Raw genomic sequence first — 20,767 nt, 5'->3', positions numbered from 1 at the left:
AGTCAAAAACCTAAAGCCATTTTTTAATATAAACTTTTTATCTTAGAACAGTTATAGATTACAGAAAACTTGAGAAGACAATACAGAGAGTTCCCATAGACCCCACATCCAGTTTCCCCAAAATCTTATATTAGTTACCAAATATTAGTTATATTGTTACCAAAATCTTATATTAGTATAACACATGTGGTACAATTAATAAACCAATATTAGTAAGTTCTTATTAACTAAAGTCCATGCTTTGTTGAGATTTCCTTAGTTTTTACCTAATAGCCTTTTTCTCTTCCAAAATCTCAGGTAGGACACCATCTAGCAGTTAGTAGTCACGTCTCCTTAGGATCCCTTGGCTGTGGCAGTTTCTCAGAACTTCCTTGTCTTGGGTGACCTTGACAGTTTTGAGGAGTACTGGTCAGGTATTTAACAGACTGTCCCTCAATCTGGGTTTGTCTGGTGTTTTCCTCATGATTAGACAGGGGTTATGGATTTGGGGGAAGAAGACCACAGAGGCAAAGTGCCATTGTCATCACATACCGAGGGTACATCCTGCCAACATGATTTGTCACTGTTGATGTTGACCTTGATCACCTGGCTGAGGTAGCATTTATCAGGTGTCTCTACTGTAAAATTACTATTTTTCCCCTTTTCATATTGTGCTTTTGGGAAGGAAGTCACTATAAGCAACCCACACTTAAGGAGTGAGAGAATACTCACTTTTATTTTTCCTCCCCAAAGCCCCAGTACATGGTTGTATATGCTAGTTGTACATCTTTCTAGTTCTTCTATGTGAGCCGCTGCCACAGCATGGCTACAGACAGACCAGTGGTGTGGTTCTGTGCAGGAAATCCAGGCCACCAAAGTGTAGCACGCCAAACTTTAACCACTAGGCCGTCAGGGCTGGGTCAAGAGCACTCACTTTTGTTTTGTTTTGTTTTTTGAGGAAGATTAGCCCTGAGCTAACAGCTGCCACCAATCCTCCTCTCTTTGCTGAGAAGAACTGGCCCTGAGCTCACATCTGTGCCCATCTTCCTCTACTTTATATGTGGGACGCCTGCCACAGCTTGGCCTGCCAAGTGGTACATAGGTCCACACCTGGGATCAAGCTGGTGAACCCCGGGCTGCCAAAGAGGAACTGTGAACTTAAGTACTGCGCCACTGGGCCGGCCCCAAGAGTAGTCACTTTTACCAGTACTCCAAACAATATATTTATCTAGCTATTTTAAATTCTATTTTTTGATGATGGAAACAGTTCTGGATTGTTTTACAGACAAATATGCTTAAAAGACAAAGTACTTAATTCTAGTATTTTTTTTTTGTGGTAATAAATGCAATACATGCTCATTGTTGGAAAACATGTTTAAGAAAAAGGTCACCTATAATTTACCACCCAGACATAGACCACTACACTTGCTATTTTGAGGTCTTGTCTCCAAACCTTCTTGCTATGTCTACATCGGAGAATTGAAATAATCCTCTACACATACTACTCTATCTCACTTATTACCATTTAACATATGAAAACTGGTCTGTACTTTTAGGCAACAAGTGTTTTCTTCTTTACAATTCCAGAGCCTGGCATAGTGCCCAGCACACAGTGGATTCAGCAAGTGTGAGCCAGTGACGACCCTTCATAGACCATGTAATGGAATTTGCTGATCAAGGCAATCCCAGTCTCTCCCTTTGCCCTTGCAGGACAACTAAAGTCACTAGCATAGAATCACCAATTTGAGGCCTTCAAAAATTAGTTACATCAGTAAAATGGTATGTAGTCTGTAAGGACTAAAAGAGATATTGGCATGTGAAGTTCTTAAGCACACAGGTCCACGATCCCTTACCCTAATCCTTTGGAGCAGGCACATTTTGGAATTCAGAGTTCTTCCATTGAGGAGGACAACAAGCAAGTGTACAGTATATTACATATTATGAAACATCACAATGGGATATAGGGAAACACACTGTAATCAAATAGTAATATTTTTATAGCAAAACCTGAGTAATCACAATAAATAGAGTGCTTCCTCGTGTTTTATCATTTTTAATGGTGCATTTAAGAACGCCTCATGTCTGGGTTGTGGGAACACCCTCCAGAGAAGATTCAGTCCCCTTAGCCCGTTTGTCACTAGCTGGGGATCAAATTTTTGGTTCATTTCTCAGCTTGCAGGGTTCCTAGAAAATGCGAGCAGTAAAACTCAAACTGTAAGACCAGCAGGGTATAGGTCTAGCACTCTGAATGTTCAGGTTTTTGTTATCCAAAGGCCAAAGCTATAAATAAGCTTCTTTATCTGTGACAGTTTTCCTGGGTTCTTTCCTAGCCTACCCTTTCTCCAGGGCAGAGCTGGTGAAGGCCCAGCTTTAGGTAAGCATTTCCATGCGTGGCAGGGTTGTGGTGGGGCTTACTCTCTGCCTTCGCTGGACCCAGGCCTCACCTTCTATCTTGTAGGGGGGATATTACCCATCCTCAGTTATTGGTCCTGATAAACCCCCAGGAAACCACACCGTCAGCTTTCATGCTTACCTCACTTTCCATTCCTTCTCAGTTTCTTGTGCCTGAAGATTTCCCTCCTTTCTGGCAAGGCCAGCTGGGCATCAAATAAAATACCCTATTTTATCCAGCAGGTCCTCGTGTTACAGCAGGCGAACTGTCAGGTTATCTTACACCACCATCTTGCCAGACCAGAACTCTTAATTTCATTTTCATTTTAAATTGACAATCTATTTATTAAATACTTAATTTCTATTAGCCAGATTACTCAAGTAACCAGACATACCATTTCCCGAGCCTTGTGGAATAACATTTGATATAGGAGCTATACAGTTACTTTTGAAATAAAAATTCTTTAATGAATATTTTTCTTTTGTAAGTAAGCCTTTCAGGCTTCCTCTGGAAACTGAGAAATCACAATTTGATGCCATCTACTTGGTGACAAATTATCTCCCAGACATTGAATACAATTGTTTAATTGAAATTACATGAATGTTCACTATGTTTGACGGCAATGGAGTAAGTCTGTTCTGCTGAAACATCAATGCCCTCCAGGTGCTGTTGTCCCAGGATACTCGCAACCAAGTCTATCTCATCCTCTTACTTGGTGAACCCCAGTTTTCGTTTTTCCTTAAAGTGGGGTTCACTGCCGATCCTCAGCACATTGTCTGGAAGTAAGCAAGCACTTGCAAATAACTGGTGATTGACTGATATGCACAGTTAATCCTAACTGCCACTTGATGAATGGTTTTTGTGCCAGTCACTCTGTCAGGCTCTTAGCTGGAACTTGAGAGAAGCTGAACAAAACTCTTACCCTTGGGGCTCTTCTTCGGTCATCTTTTTTAATTTTCAAGGTGCTCTTTGTGGGATGCTCTGTTTTGTTATTCTTTGCTTGTCACAAATGAGGTAATTTGATATTTGAATTTTTAACAAGCCCCTTTCACATCTTAACTGGCAGTTGGCAAATGGGCATTTTTTTACCTAAGTTTCTATAATGAATAAAATTCCCTTATATCTTCCTGGGGAACCAATTACTCCATTGAAAACTAGGATAATTATGAATCTTTCACCAATAACAGATGTGATTTGTAAAGTGAAAATCAATCTCTTTTGACTGATGATGCTTCATAGCGATAAAGAAGATTTCATCTGAATAATTACAAAAAACTATATGATTTATCAGTTGAGTAAGACTAGAAACTGAGTAAGTAATCAGTCTTGTCTGGTCATTTTATGGCTTTATAACCTTGGGAAATTGTGACCCTCATTTTCCTCCCTCAAGAGGACATGCATCTCTGTGGACACCTGAGCCAACTGATGGACTGTCAGATGTGTCTTCTTATGCTCGGCCTCCCAGGTTTGAAGTATGGCTTTGGAAGATAGCTCCTCTCATCCCCCAGGTAGCACGTTGTTTAAAGATGAGTTTCAGAAGATTTGGCTTTTGTAAAATAACTACAACGTATCATGTATGTATCAGCTAGGACTCTTTTTTTTGTTTGTTTGAGGAAGATTAGCCCTGAGCTAACATCTGCAACCAATCCTCCTCTTTTTGCTGAGGAAGACTGGCCCTGAGCTAACATGTGTGCCCATCTTCCTCTACTTTATACTTGGGCTGCCTGCCACTGCATGGCTTGACCAGCAGTGCATAGGTGCACACCCGGGATCGGAACTGACAAACCCCGGGCCACCAAAGCAGAACATGTGAACTTAACTGCTACATCACCGGGCCAGCCCCAGCCAGGACTCTTTTGGTTGCAAGTGACCAAAACAAAGTTCAAACCAGCAGACATGAAAAAGAGGGATTTATTGGCTTATATACCCAAACCATGGGGGAGGGTAGACCAGCTTCAGGACCGGGTGGTCTCAGCACTAGAGTACTGTCCAGGCCCTCAAGTGAGCTCTGCAACTGGCTTCTGCTTCTCTCAGTATCTTGTTCTCATCCTCTCCAGGGAACACAGCCACTGACACCCAGAGAATCACATTGCAACAGCTCTACTATCAAACAAAAGAAGGTCTTTCCCCACCCAGAAAAACAATAAAATCTGGGAAGAGTTCAGAACGGCTCGTCTTGGGCCATGTGTCCACCTCTTGGCCAGTCACTTAATTGGCTAATCACTAGCCTGAATTTTCTGCTCATCCCTGTGGTCAGAAGAGAAATGGTTATTTCTGTAATAAAGGGGTAGTGGAGAGTAGGACAAGCACAAGAAGCACTATATACACCTAACTGGCTAATTATAAACATTAACCATTTTATATGTAATATAGTATCTGTATATATAGTGTATATATATTTAAGAAATTTCTCTATTTAAGAAAGTATAAACTGTTCTGTGAGCATGTCTGTATATATCACAGGCATGTATGTACATATGTATTTTCTGTATATTTGCATATATTGGTTCATGAATATGGATGGAGGTATATATATGAATTACTGTTTTGCAAGTCTGAGTGTGATTTTTTCCTTTCCAGGGATCCCATTCACATTCATAGGTCATAATTACCCAATGGATGCGTTTTCTATCTTCTACACCCTAGAGTAAGTCACATTCCAGGCGAATTGGCCTACTTACTACCCCCAAGTGGCTGATGTCTTCCTCTGGAAAGTCCAAGAATCATGCAGGCTGATGGCAGTGCCTCAAGGGCACCTTGGGCATGGGGTGCCATGTCCGTGTCAGGGGTACACAGAGGGGAAGCACTATTAGAAGTGACTCCATAGGTCGTTTTTGGGGCAGTAAGACCAAGGCCAGAGCACTCCAAGACTGGGTAACTTAAACAAAATGAGGAGCTGAGTAGATGAGAACTAACGCTGCTGGAACCAGAGAGAAGGAAGACACGGAGGAGCGGACTATGAGGCCATGGTGATCACAGTGCAGACTTAAGGAGTTGACTGTGACTTCCAGTGTAGTGCCCTTGGCCCACAAGGAGTGGCTGGAGCTGAAGGAAAATGGACAGTGTATCCTCTAAAGTCTTGGTTTTGCTCTTTCCCCTAACTCTACTTTCCCCTCTCTCTCTATCCCATCCAATCCTTCTCCTATGCACTCTCTCCTCTCCCACACAAGCTTTCCAGAGTTATTCCAACCCACGGGGATGTCTGTCCCTGTCATTTGGCTCTCGAGCAGGGATTGCCTTGAGATACAGCCAGGGTTTTGGAGCTGCTATTTCACAACTAGACTGAGAAACATAATCTCTTCTCCATTCCATAAATATATGCCCTCATACTTAGGAAAAAGATAAATTATCTTAAAAATGATGACTCCAATATGCACATGCCAAATAAGTAATCTTTATTATACGTTAATTTAGTTCCTTCCTTTTCTATAACAATTCAATAGTTGAAATTTCTTTTGCTTTACGATTACACAAATCTGACTATTCAGATTTTAATTAACAATTAAATTGATCAGTTTCAAACTTTTGGAACATATATTTGCATATAATTGCTCTCACTATACTCATGTAAAATCCAAAGGCTATATTCCCAAATATAGAAAACCTATTCATGTCAGCTTTAGTTACATGTGAACATTTATTTGAATGTGTGGAGTGAACGCTTTTATTGCCAAGAAAGTCAGTTCTGCTCCTTAATTGTTGCTATAACTACTATTCGGGAAATTTCTATTGCAACATCAATATGTTATGCACATCTTTAAATAGGCTAGTGTGGCCTGTCTGTCACAGCAACTGATCCTAAGTATTCTTATTTAGTATACTTGAGGCATTAAAACATTCTCATTTTTTAGAGAGGCATATTTCGGCCTCATTAAATTGTTAAGCAAATCAATATGCAGTCCTACAATTTGATTGCTATGTTCTAGAAATCCTGTGTTTAGCACACTTTTAGGCACCATTTAAAAGGGTTCTCTTCCTCAAATACCAGAAATCCTCTGCAGCTCTAGCATGTTAGGATTCTCTTATCAGATCTTAGGGGGACATCTGTCACCCCCACTGACCCCCAGGAGGATCTGGCTGTGGCATCCTATTGATCACCAGAGCTTGATTCTCTTATCTAGTAGTTAATGCAAATCAGTTACAGGCTGCTTGCTCTGAGCAATGTCTTCACACCAGGTCACCCAACAAAAAAGACAACACAATGACTGCTCCCATGGCCTGGAAACCACAAGCAGAATCTAGCCTGGAATTTGTTTCCTTCTCTTTCCTCAAAATCTGCCATGATCTCAACAGAGAGAAACAATGATTACCTTGAACCAACCCCTATGGTCCCTTAGTCTTTTATACCTTCCCTAGCTCTACAATCAATCAATTTAAAATGAATCATTGATTTGGTTTAAGGAGAAAGCAGAGCTCACAGGATATTGCCAAGTATAGACATGTCTTTTTCTTTAAAACATATACGGGTGTCATATGCTTTTTTACTATGTCCAAGGTCAAAAGATAATAGAGTAACTCTGCCATAACGCTATAGGTGGGGTGCCCCAAATTCAATCCTATTAAAATGAAAAAGTGCATTATTAACACAGTAATGACAGGAGAAGGCAAGTCTGAGCAGCTACTGGGTCAGGAATTAAAGGGGAGCAGGATGCAGGGAGAGAATAGGGCCCATTGCAAAATCTAAATCACTCCTGGTCCAAGCTTTGGTTGGGCGCTAACTCCTGGTTGTTGTCAGCTCAAACATAAATATTGATGAGGAATTCTCGTTCTGTGGCCAGCAGAGACTTCAGAATTTCATCCAGTTAGTGGGTGCTCATTTTGCTTCCCTGCTTCGTAAGACTTCCCGTCCCCTAAAGATAAGAACTGTAGTCTGAACTGGTTAAGAAAGGGAAGCAGACAGGACAAAGGACAGCCAGTCACCACTGTGAGTATATACTAAGTCTTCAACCTAATTCTGCTTCCTCTACCCCCACCTTGTCTTAGACAGTAGAGGAGAGACATTCTTTCTTGCAAACACTTCCACTCATAAAATCTTTGTCTAGTGGCAGCAATGTCTGGTCCAGCTGAAGCATCGGGCAATAAAACCGTTGTCAGCAGTGATCACGTTTGCAGACACTCTAGGTCTGGAATTCTTTGCTGGCATATCTACACGTTTAAAAAGTTCTTGGAAGTCTGGTGGTTTCGAGAAGGCATGTTGTTTCTTCTGAGAAACTGAGAAAACCTCAAGGACCAAGATCTTAAAATAAATATATCAGCTTGGTGACCACTTAACTCAGCTTGGCCATGACTATTGTCCTCAGCTCGGCCATGGCTATTGTCCTTTCTTCGGATTAGAATAGAGTGAATAGGGACATAGGAGCACGTGGCTACCTTTAAAGCAAGGTTTGAGAGTCATCATTGAAGCTATTTTCCCCAGAACATCAAATCTACCACCTATCATTTTAGCTACATTACTTTGGCTCTTGAAGACTTTTTCTTCCTGAGTCTTATCTAACACAACTGTCTCTGGAAAGGATTGCACCCGAAGCCATCATTTGGTGATGACCAATGCACAGAGCATTTGGGATAAGAATGGAACCCCAAAATGGTGGGTAGGGAGGACTTTAAGAAGGAAAGAGGAAATCAATGAAGAAGGAGGTAGAGAGCCATCAAATTTTGCTTTCCTCCCAATTTAGCCTAGAACTGAGTTTGGAGGAAAACCTGTCATTCTCTTTGGGTGTTATGATGTTGTTTTTCAACTTCCATGCAAAATTTTTGCTCATCATCTGCACTCACATTACCACATGGGGCCTCTCTTTCTATCATGCCTAAACTAGGGAAATAAGTTACCTGTATATCTGCTAGTCTTTGCATAAAGTGCAATTGCCTATTTTAAATATTTCTACTTTGTTTCAGATAGCTTAACGCCCCATTGCTTCTTTTTGGTTACTTCTTGCTGCTAAATTAGGAGAAATGTTTGGTGTGATTCCTGGTCAATAAATATCCTACCTGGGCTGAGAATATATTTTTAATTTTTTATTATGAAATAGACACACAGAAAAGTACACACAACATGAAAGTGTACTTAATAAATATTTACAATGTGAACACCCATGTAACTTCCAACTGGATCAAGAGACAGGATATTACAGAAACACACACTGATCACAAACCACACATTTCTCTCAGAAGTAAATACTCTTCTCACTTATATGATGGTAATTTTCTTGCCTTTTTTTTCCTTTTTAGTTTTACCTCCTATATATGTCCCTAAGTGACATCATTTAGTTTTGCCTCTCCTTGTGACCTATAAATGGAATCACACTGTGTATATTCTTTTATTCTTGCATCTTTTGCTCAAAATTATGTTTGTGTAAGGTTCATCCATGTGGTCACATATAGCTGCAGTTTCTTCATTATCATTGCTGTATGGTATTCCAGTGTATGCGGTACCATTTTAATCCATTCTCCTACTGATAGACATTTGGGTTGCTTCCAGGTGCTAGCTGCTGTGAACAAGACTGCCATATATGCTGTCCATGCCTCCTGGTGCATGTGCTCATGACTGACTCTACTGAATATACTGATGGCTGGAAATGCTGGGGATTAGGGTATGCACATCTTCAACTTCACTCGGTAACAGGAAGCTGTTTTTCCCTAAGTGGTTGTTCTAATTTATATACCCTGTACTAGTGCATAAGAGTTCCTGTTGGCCCACATCCTCTCCAACACTGGTACTCTTAGATTCTTAATTTTTTGCTACTTTGGTATTTAGTGTGTAATGATACCTCTTTGTGCTTTTTTTTCTTCTCATTGTGGTTTCAATTTGCAAAACCCTGATATCTAACGAGATTGGGAACTCCTTCATATGTTTACTGCCCTGAGTCCATATTCTTTAAAATTTAAATCAGTCTGGTACTCTGGACTTTAGGATTTTGGTATTATTCATACTAAGCACTTTATCTCATAGCTGATAATTATACAGGAAGCAAAAGAAACTCATTCATTGAACATCAGTTTGGAACTGGGCACCTCATGCACTTTGTCCTATTTAATCCTTGTAATATCTTTGCTAGTTGATGTTGTTGTCCTTATTTTTTAAGTGTCAGAACTGGCACCAAGCCATGCCCCTGTGCCTCGAAAGCCTAAAAATTCTTTCCGGCGACCATGCTTCCCCCAAGAAATATCCTCTGCAGGAGCAAGATCATGACCAACGTCCCTCTGTAGAGTCATTGTAGTAAAAACTCTCCCAAAAGAACTTCCAAGGTGGCCTGGTTAATATGACTAATTAGATAACTGCATCTTTAGATCAGTTTTTCCCTTAACACTCCTAAATCCATCCATTAATATTTAAACCAGTGAAAGGGTCTTTGATATTTGGTGGGATTTCCCTCATGAGAGTAAGTGGTGAGACACTTCAGCCACATGTTTATTTTTTCTGCCTGTGATAGGCACTTGTGAAATGATTAACACAGTCCAGTGGAGTTACAGAATATTCAATGACAGCCAGAAATAAAAGTAACAAGAGACAAGAGTAAGACAAACTAATCTCTAAGAGATATATTTTTATATAGATAATCAATTTATTAGGACATGCAACAACTTCAAACAACGGACAGTTTAAAAAAATTAATTTAAAACCAATTAAAGGATAAACATCAAGCAAGGCTTCTAAGAATTTATATGTTATTAATGCTGCCTTTTTCTTTTTACTATAAAGGTCTAATAAAAAGCCTGTAAATCCTGCAGATACGGAAATAATTTTCAAAGAATCAAATTAACTAGAAGCAATGACTCAGGTATGATATTATCTACAAAAGGGGATGAACTGAGCCTGCTTTCGACATCCCTCCCTTGATGCTAAGAATAACTCACAGAACAGGAGTAGCATTCTGTGCGTGACTCTCCTCTCTAGAGTCTTTACAAAATGACCTTTCAATGGGATCTCATCCAAAACTCTTCCCAGTGATGTAGACACACTGGTGACCTGTACCTTTGTTACCAACAACTTCAAACAGGACGTTGCATCTATGAATATTAACCTCACGTTCATCCCACTCCATTGAAATGAATAGTGACAACAATTTTAGTAACCACTTCTCTACGCTTCACACATTTTGTGAGGTTCATTTTTTTTTACTTCCCTCCCTGATACAAATCCTGGCTTGCAAAAGTGCTAGCACAGTGTTCACTTTCTAGCTGTTGATATCCCTCCATCCTCTCCCGTACCACCAATTGGCTACAAAGATTTAGAGGTTCAGTGATTATAGGATTTAAATTATTTTAACCCCTTTAAATTTGGAAACTCTTTAAATCCCATTATCTCTGCAGCCACTGAGAATTTTAAAATCAGCTTGGCCTTTTCTAGCTCCAGGTCTAGGGATTACAGAGTTTTAAAGAGTATAAATGCTTTTCTGCAGCTCTACAAAGAGCTGTCCCCAACCAGTTGACCTCCAGAAATTAAAGCCAGCCAGTTCTCCAGCTGGTAACTGCTGATCAGAGATTCTAAATGGAAAGATATGTATGTTATGGCACAAACCACCAGGAAAACAGGTAATTGCTTCCTCAACTCCACATGAAGCCAGTGAATCAGAAGATTTGATGTAGGAGGGGCAGCGGACTTTAGACATGTGTCAGTAAATGTCTAAGTATGAGAAAACAGAAAATGTCAGGGACCCAAAGAGGCTCCCTGGGGCAGAAAGAGTAATTCAATGATTGGAAGCCATCTGGATCCTAAAGAAAAGCTGTTACCATGGATACCCTCAAATCCTAGGTAACCCTCTGAGGTCTTACCTCTTGCGTCCTCACATTTATGTATCCATAGTGAGTTTGAAGGGGCCTCCTGTATGTGTAGGCGAATGGTATCCACTTTGTACCAGGTTGTCCAAAGCAGTTTAGTAGCAATGGGAAATTCACTTCATTTACAAGGCGCACGACCAGCAGGAAGAGGAACGCTGCTATGAAGCTCACTGCAATCACAGACTTTCTCTACAAAACATCAAAAAAAAGAATGAATGACTTTCAACGAAAAGCAGCCACAAAGGGAGGTTCCTTTATTCCTCTCTCTCTTTCTTTCAAAGGGATCAAAGGACTCTGTCTTTAGTATATTTCACTTGGAGACAGAAAATAATCATTTGGTGACCAAGTTGCCTTAGTGTGCTCGGCTTCCAAGAACAAGAAGAGCCTTCTTGGATTGATTATCTTTCCACCCCTTCCCTAGCCTTCCCTATACCTCCCTATCTTCCTTGAAAACTCATATTCAGTTTTCAAAATACAAATCAGACATTCTCACTATAGGAAGCCCTTCCTAACTGCTCAATTTCCTCCCCACCATCATCCCTTCACCCCCAACCTATCTACCCTAATAGAGATAAGAAGTCCCACCAATCCCATACCTTGAGGGCCCTTTTATTGTTGTACACTGATGTTGGTATAATTATTTATGTGACTTTTCCTCCATGTAATTGTGAGTCCTAGAGAAGTGGGATGTACTATGTCCTTCCGATCTCTGTATCCCAGGTCCTCTACGCAGTACCTTACATGCCGTAGGCACCCACCAAACCCTTGAGGCACTTGAGTGAATAAATGGATGTTTTGCATTCTTGTAGACAAAGTCTCATCATTAATCATTATTCTGTTTCTTTATCTAGCACCTTCTACAGGCTGGAACCATTGCTTAAGCTATAGGATATACAAAAGTAAGCTTCAAAAAGCTAACGACAAGAGTAGGGAAAAAATCCACACCAAGCAGAATAAGAACATCTCCCTAAATACGTTGTCATGGAACAAGAGCAGGAGCAACTGCCTCTGACTGGGGTCGGGGAAGCAGACTTGTATTTGAGATTGAGCTTGATGAAATGCTTGAGTTTTAATTGATAGAGGTGTAGGAGCAGAGCTTTCTAGGTAGAGAGAACAGGACAAAGAGGCAAGAAAACATGGGATATTTATAGCCACATAGCACTTTGTCTTACTGGGGCACAGAGAAGGAGAAAAAGCTGGAAACGCAAATGATAACTTTGTGTTGAACTGCCTCAGATACCAAGCCAAGAAGTCTACTCAATTTGCCAGGTGATGGAAGACCAAAGGAGATTTTTGTTGGTTTGTTTATTTTATTTTTAAAAGGTGACTGTTACAATCAAACATCAGTGTTTAAGATGCTTTAGATTGGGGGCCAGCCCAGCGGGATAATGGTTAAATTCACGTGTCCAGCTTCAGCGGTCCAGGGTTTGCAGCTTTAGATCCCAGGCATGGACCTATGAACCACTCATCAAGCCAGGCTAAGACAGCATCCCACATACAAAATAGAGGAAGATTGGCACAGATGTTAGCTGAGTAACAATCTTCCTCAAGCAAAAGGAGGAAGATTGGCAACAGATGTTAGCTCAGGGCCAATCTTCCTCACCAAAAAAAAAAAAGAAAAGGATGCTTTGGATCAAGGAGAAACTGAAGATAGGCAGCAAGTAGTAAGGAGGCTACTCAAAATTGGCTAGGACAGAGGTAATGAGGGGTGGAAACTAGAGCAGTGGCAGGGAGCACAAAAAGGTGGAAAAACACATGAGAACTCAATTGAGGTGAAGGAAGAGAAATTGACTACTGATTGAACTGAAGTAGCAGATGGAAAATTCAGAGAAGCCTGAGATTCTGAGTCGAGGTAACTACAGTAATACTGGTCATATCAGAAGAAAACAGAGTCATCGGCGCAGAAGCTGATTTAAGAGAAGAAGATAAAGCCCTTGGCTTTCTAAGTCTTAGATTTCAGAGACTGGTGGGTCATCTGGGTGGAGCCGTCAGGTGGAAGCTCAAGTCTCCAGCAAGGAGAAAGAGCAGAGCTGAGGGCGTGTGTCAAAAACAGCTCTGTCTTGAAGTCTAGGGTGAAGACACAATGAAACATCCCCCCGTGAAGGTGAGCTGGGCCCTGCTTCTTCTTCAAACTTACAGAAGCCAAAGGGCTTGCTGGGAATGACTGAATGTTTGCTGCTGTTGTGTTTTCAGCTTACCACTTCCTGGTGGACTCAGCTTCTTTTTTGCTCTTTACAGAACATAGCAAAAGCCCAAACACCCCAAAGCCATCCCGTATCCTCCCTGGACCCACAGTCACAGTCTCCGTAAGAGCAGTAGAACTAACCCACAGAAGTCAGAGACACCCAAAGGCGGTCCTCGCTCACGTTCAGCTCCGTAATTTGTAAAAGCCCCATCCCTCTGTCTAGCCAACCTAATTTTCCAATCACTTGAAAGTCCCTTGAGTTCTGCCTCCTCAAAACCCCTTATCTCACCACCAGCTACCACAGCCTTACCTCATTTAACCTTCTAATCATGAAAAACTGCTTTAATCTGCTCCTCGGTGGAATCATTATGTCCACAACACTGCAATGTGTCAAGGTAACAGCTTAAACGCGGTGATGGATCTTACAAGTTTAAAGGGACATAGACCAGAACAGATGGCTAAATAAAAGCAAAGAGGCCAGTCACCCATTAAGTAAACAGGTAAGAACATGTTTTATCGCCATCCGGTAGCTTGTTGCAAAACAGCAGCTTGCTTTGAAGGAGACCCAGATGGGACTTGTGCCTTTGTATATCCCCGAGCCCAGCATGGCTCTCTGCTTCTCTTGGTTGCCGCATTGCATTGCATGGCTGGGGGGTTGGGGACAAAGGCATGGAGGGCCTTTCTGAATTCCTGATTGTGCGTAGCAACACATACATAATGTATACATGAGAGGAAAATAAATCAACCATTTTGAGAGAAACTTCAAAATGCAATGAAATCACAAGCCTGCTCCCTAGCAATCCATGTCTGCCTCTCATGTTCCATCAAAGCGAACCGAGTAATGAGCTGAGAGAGGAGGAGGGGAGCAAACGGAGAGAGGGAGCCAATGCCTCTCCCCAGTGCTCCATCTGAATCAGATGCTGCAGTGGGCAGGGTGTTCCGTCCACGGCTCAGGATGCCAGCCCAGTTTCTGTTGCACTGCCCAGACCTGATTCTTTGCCTTTCTTCATGCTTCCATATTCTTGTTTAACACGAAAGCATTCTCACAGTGCTGGTATAAAACCACCCTGAAATTTTACTAGAAAAGGTGTAACTTGAAACGTTCTGTGCTCCAGGTGGCAAGGACAACAGGACTCAATGTGCATGTGCATTCTTCTAGTACAGGAGTCCCCACTTATCTGCAACGTTGCATTCTCTGGTGTCAGTTACCCACGGTCAACCACAGTCTGAAAATAGTAAATGGAAAACTCCAGAAATAAAAAATTCATAAGTTTCAAATTGTACGTTCTCAGTAGCATGATGAAATCTCATGCCATCCCTCTCCCTCCCCCCAGGGACGTGGATCATCTCTTTGTCCAGCGGATCCACATGTATGCACTATCTGCCTATTAGTCATTTAGTAGCCACCACAGTCAGTCAGTAGCCATCTCAGTCATCAGATCGACTGTTGTGATATCTTGTGCTTGTGTTAAAGCCACCCTTATTTTACTTAATAATGGCCCAAAGTGCCATTAATCTCCTACTGTGCCTAATTTATACGTTATCATAGGTATGTCTTGGAAGATATCCCCCCCAAATATGGGTGACTACCATAGTCACTCCTGCCAGATCATGACCTTGAGCATCAGCAATTACAATGAAAACAATGGATAGGCTTTTTGAAATCTACACACATCAGATTGCCCTGAGAATGTGTGTGTGTCTTGGTGGTAGGAATGTGGGAGTAGGGAAGTAGCAAAATACTGGCATGCATGACATAAATGAACGTATTCACTTCTTCAAGTCACAATCTCTCACTGAGTCCATACTCTGTACAGACTTGGTGAAGTGCTGAAAACCAGAAATTTTACGGAAAAGACAGACCATGCTTCCAAAAAGTCACAATTTAGTGCACCTAGCAAGTAAACAGAAAATATAGTACCACCGGCCAAGTGATACCAAGTGAGGTAATGGAGGTATGCGCAGGGCACTGTGGCAGCCCTGGGAGAGTGGGGGAGGGATGTGGTGGGACACTTCAGGGAATGCTTGTTTGAGGAGGTAGTATTCAAATGGAATTCTGAAGAATGAGGAGTTGAACAAGTGGAGAAGGGAAGGGCATTCCAGGCAGAGGGAACAACATAGACTAATGTATAGAAGTTTGAAAGGCATTAATTTGGTCAGAAACCTTCAAGTCATTTGGTAAGAAGAGTACAGAGACTGTATGTGGTGGGAGATGATGCTAGGGACATAGACAGGTTTCAAATCACAGAACAAAAAATAGTAAACCAAATATATTCAGTCAGATGCAATTATCTGTCCCATCTACCTTACATTAGGATAATGAAAGGATAAATGCACAAAAGTGCTATGTTTTATAATTTCAAAATATTCTTCATTTTCCAATCAAGTGAAAATGTATCAATCACTTCATTTTATTTGAAATTGCCAGTTAACACACCACAATGCCTGATTTCCAGTAGTTTCGCTTAAGTTTATTCCATCAGTGGCTTCTTGTGGTAACGGTTTTGAGTCCATCAACACCCCACAAATTAGAAGACTCCACCTGTTTACGCGTGTTCTATGTCTAACAATTTGTTAATGGAAGTGATCACTGCTGCCTTTATTGAAGTAATCAGAACGTCCTCTATGTCTGATGACCAACAGTTAGAGAAGAGAAACAACAGTGGGTGCTTGTCAAGTTTACAATCTATAAGGTTCAGCTTGACAAACTTTTCATACTGCAAAAAACAGGCATAAATTTAATCTCATTCCTCTAAGATCAGAAGCATGAACATTAAATGATATAATGGGTGGGAAATGTAGAGCACAGTTTCAGGCACATAGTCAACACTCAAAAATGGAAGATGTTATTATTACGATATAACTACTAGTTATCCGGGCCTTCTTGGACATTAGCCAGTTGCTAGGCATTGGCCAGCCCATGTGAATGCATGACAAGATCTTAGAGAAATCTTTTTCTCAAATATTCCAAGCAGCTGCATACCCCTGAACTATTCAGTGCAACTTATCCATACAAGCTCTGAGAGAATGTCACTGTGCCCAAATAGATCTGAAGAATTGCTTTAGGGAAAGCTTTTTCCTTCTTTGTTCTTCATTTTGGGCAAGTCTGAAGGGGCCTCTAACAGCTGAGACATTTAGAATTTAATCCCCTCTGTGCTGCAAAAATATGCATCAAAAATGTGGCATTCCAGTTGCTCGCTCTTTAGAGTTGGAATATCATTTATCAGACTTATCGCACAAATACCTATTTCAAAATAAAACCCACGGAGAACTCATGATTTAGGGAGAAAGCAATCGCAGAGACTTGGACCTAGCAAATTTGCAAGCTATATTAACATTTGTATGTTTTTATTCTTTCTACCACAGAATTAGTCTTTAACCACAAAGTCTTTACGTTTTGATTTAGTCAGTTGCTAGATTTTTTGTTTCTTCCTCATAAATGATAAACAACAGTATAAAAGTGCATTATTTAATTTAAATAGTATTATTCAATGACTGAAGTAGTCACGTAGGATGGCAAAATGGTTTACATTTTTGTCATATGCTGTCATTTATCCAATAATAAATGAAATACAGGGTCAATTGTGTTATTTATATCAGTACTCAGTCACCTCACACATTGATGAGTCCCTACCCATTGCCTATTTGTGACCTTATCAAATACAAATTCTGCTCCTATATAAGAAGTTGTGTTATCAATGTAATTCTACCTTGTGTCATTGGCCAAGCTCCAAATCTGGTTCTCCCAGAATGAAGTAAAGCTTCCTCCCATTTGCACAAGGATGAATTAGCAAAGCTCAGAGTATATAGATAAAATCTTCATTTGTTTTATTTTATCTGTTGAATCAACAAGCTGGATCCTGCTTATTAAACTATAGTGAACTCTGGGGGAAAATCTCACTCATTCATTATGGAGGTAAGAAAAGGAGGGTAATAAAAAGTTGGGCAGTTCTAGATGAGTGCAGTCCATACATGAGCTTCTCAAGGGCAGGCTTTACACAGCCTAGCTGACGACAGAATCATTGAGGTCATCAGGTAGAGAGTAGTGAATGTCAAGCAAGGTCGACACGGAAGAACGAGCAGCATTTCAGAATCTAGGAGGCTTGTGAAGAAAATGCAATAAAGTAAAAAATAATACCTATTTTGAGAGTAGTCTTTGAAGAGGGCAGAGGGAGTGGAGCTAGAGAGGCAGGAAGAGATCTGATTATGGAAGGTCTTTTATATTATGGCAAAGAGTCTGGACTTACACTGTAGAATCCAAACAAGAGGCGCAAGCATGAGATAGAGAGGATCAGACTTGATTGTGGAAAGCTCACTCTGCAGGTGGTGTGGTCAATGGATGGGAATGCGGGAAAGATCCTTTCGGGAAAGAGAAGGACAAGAGCAATGGAGGACCACTTCATCAAATACTACTAATGAACATAAATTCTCACTATGAAAACTGCAACTATTACTTTCAGAGACTGACTTTTCTTCTCCCAGTAGGGGCCCTGGGAATAAGGTCCAGATACAGTGTATATGTATGAATAATCACCATAGTCTAATAGAAGATAATATCTAATTAGTGTTATCAGTAGGAGAAATACTTCTGTAATCCCCATTTTCCAGACAAAGAAATAGAGATATAGAGAGGTTGAGTGACTTGCTCAAGGTCACAAAGCAAGGAAATGGTAAAGACAGATACTGAACTCAGATATCCTGACTCCACAGCCTATGTTCTAGTGTATGAATTAACTAAGTGGTTAATTGTTACTCAAACCAATGGTAATACTCATATAGGACTGGCTCAGAAGTTTTAAAAACTGGTACTAGCCCCAAGTAGATTTTGTAATACACTTTGTCAATAAACAAAATACTTAATTCATATGGAAAATTAAGAGGCTGATCTGAAGTATGGTAATTATATTTACTTCATAATCAGTAATTTGTGGGCAAATTTAATTCTGGCTTTATTCCCAGTTTTAAAAAGACAACTACAGGGTCCCATTGGTTAGCACTAAGGGAAAAGAAAGCAATTATTCTTCCACTTCTGCTAGAGAATATTAGGTGTCCCTTGTCAATCAAGAGTATGGAGTCTTATTGCAGGCAGTTTGTGGAACCAGCATAAAACAGGTCTGTCTGCCTTTCTCAGCTTCACAGTTCCATCATTTTTCTAATCAATAAAATGCAGTGAAACAGCAAAATATTGATGATATCATTTAAAAAATTAAGTATAATTTAAATCTAAAGCAAACAATTTACAAGTATAAATATGGAGACCTACTTTAAAAATCTGGAGCCCACATCAACATGTCATCATCAGACACATGTGTAGCCTAATAAGAATTACAAATCCAATAAACAAAAACCAAGGCCATAGAGTCCTCCTGGGTACCATTGTCATAAATTATTCTGGGCAAAAACTAGTCCTGGGGGAGAATTATAGGTAGTAAAAATTTCTTCAGGGATTTTTTTCCCAAAGGAGACTTCCCATAGCTACAAACACTATAGAGAATTTCAGGTTAACACAAGCACTATGAATTTGTCAGATAACATGATGAAAGGTCACAATGGACTTTCTAACACTTATTTTAAAACCATGAGGAAAAATGTCAATTAGTTTTTAATATGCCCACACATTTTTCTTATTTTATTTGAGGAGGGGATTTCAGTTTTCTGCCCTGATTTGATTTTCAAACTGCTACCATATCAAAGGAAAACAATCATGGCTACAGCCACTGAGTTTGTGCCATTTTGTAAAATTACGTACAACCAGTTTTATCTCATTTGGTCTCTTCATCTTTATCATATTGCTTCAGCACATGTCCTTTCACATAGCAAAAAGGAAATCAAAGTTCTTTAGAAACACACCATAGAGCTGAAGATTAATTTGGAGCGTGTAGAATGACGGGTCCAGAAAGCAAAGTCTCTGGTGTCACTGTACAGACAGACACAGAGAAACTTAATCCAGAGGGCTGGATCTCATGATGAGAACATCAGAGACCGGGGACTGTTGTCCTCTCCCTGTGCCCCTATTCTCTCGTGGGAAGAGAGGTGCTAACTAACCAGGGACAATGAAGGTAATTAGGGCATCAGCCGCTTTCGTTTTATTCTCAGCCACCTTACAGCCTTCACTGGCCTTATTTGGTTTCTCAAACATCTGCTTGGCATCTTTCACTTTTAAAGAGATGCGTTTGTCTCTTAGAATCCAATTCTTAGTTTTGAGGTGTTCAGGACACAGAAGTGGAGCAAGGATAAATTCTGGTGGTCCTAGTGTCATTAGGGAGGGGGTCCTGCCCAGGGACATCATGATAATGATGAGAATGACAATGATGATGACCCCAACTGGGACCTCTTATTTTTCAGTGAATCTAGGTAATGTTACACTGAACAGCATGTTCCTTTCTAAGAACATTCAGATCTATCACCTCACATGATTCTCCCTATGACCAGTAAAGAAAGAAGGGAAGTTTGGATGCTTGAAAGTCTCACCTCCCATCTCTCCTTTCAGGTTGGACTTCTCACCATTCTCCAAAGCCACTCGGCTGCCCAGTTCCTGTGACGTTGTCCAGGCTGCTCCTCACTGGCGCCCTGCTGTTTTCTACCATCCCTATCTCTACAAGTTCAAATGCAACTCAGCTCAAATGGTGTTTTCTCCCTAAAGCAGTCTGTTCCTCCTGGCTTGGGTTCATGGCTGGGGGGGGCGGGGGGGGGTGGAGAAGGAAGATAGAGGAAAGAAGTAAGGAGGAGGGCGGAGGGAAGGAAAGATTCCTCTATAACTTTGGCTTTAAAACTTTCTTGAGGACATGAACAAAGTCTGGGAAATCTCTCTCATATGGGCAGCACCAAGTACAGTGTCTGGAATTTAGAAGATATTCAGTAAATATTTATAGAAGAAATGAAACAATAAAGGAGACAAAGAAAGAAGGATGGAGGAATTAAAATTTATTCTTTTCTAAATATAAGTGGTAAATTACCCGAAAACTTTCAGATTAGGATGATTAGAGAAAATATGTTTTTCTCTAATGGGAAAAGCCCACAAATTATTCTTTTCTTTTTTTCCTATAAATTCACCTCACTTGGAGATTTCTGTGTAGATTCGATGTGGGTGTAGTGGGAGGTGGGGCAAGAGGATTAGGATAGGGAATATAATGTGAAGTGAGAAAAAGTGGAGCATCTGTTGAACTGGACTTTTCGCTGAGAATTGCTTTGAAGTTCCTGATAGAACTTGAAGATCTGAATGGTAGTAAAACAGATTACAGCAACATCCTTTATGTGGCATAGAATGAAAAGACTTATAGAATTCATATTTTTTAGAAAACCAACTCTTGTCTGAGGATAACACTTAAAGCTAGAATCTCAGGTGAGGGAATGAGAAGTGGGTAACAAAAGGATATCCTGTCCTTTTAATAAGGAAAATGGCCCATTTTCTGAGGCGAGGGACTCGCAACAGT

At 40.6% G+C, this 20,767-nt stretch overlaps 1 protein-coding gene across 7 annotated transcripts in view; it reads right to left on the bottom strand.

Annotated features, from left to right (window-relative positions):
* The window catches only part of ST6GALNAC3 (ST6 N-acetylgalactosaminide alpha-2,6-sialyltransferase 3), a 497,431-nt gene that overhangs the window by 268,156 nt on the left and 208,508 nt on the right, over window positions 1-20,767 (bottom strand). For all 7 annotated transcript variants that reach the window (XM_070486614.1, XM_070486616.1, XM_070486617.1 and 4 more), the window contains exon 2: window positions 11,144-11,338. In XM_070486614.1, the coding sequence (XP_070342715.1) occupies window positions 11,144-11,338 (195 nt within the window). The remainder of the gene's footprint in view (window positions 1-11,143; window positions 11,339-20,767) is intronic.

This window comes from Equus asinus, chromosome 16 (assembly GCF_041296235.1).
Source record: "Equus asinus isolate D_3611 breed Donkey chromosome 16, EquAss-T2T_v2, whole genome shotgun sequence".
NCBI classification, from domain to species: Eukaryota; Metazoa; Chordata; class Mammalia; order Perissodactyla; family Equidae; genus Equus; species Equus asinus.
Note: the sequence above shows the minus strand (reverse complement) of the source record. Positions and strands in the feature narration are given on the sequence as shown.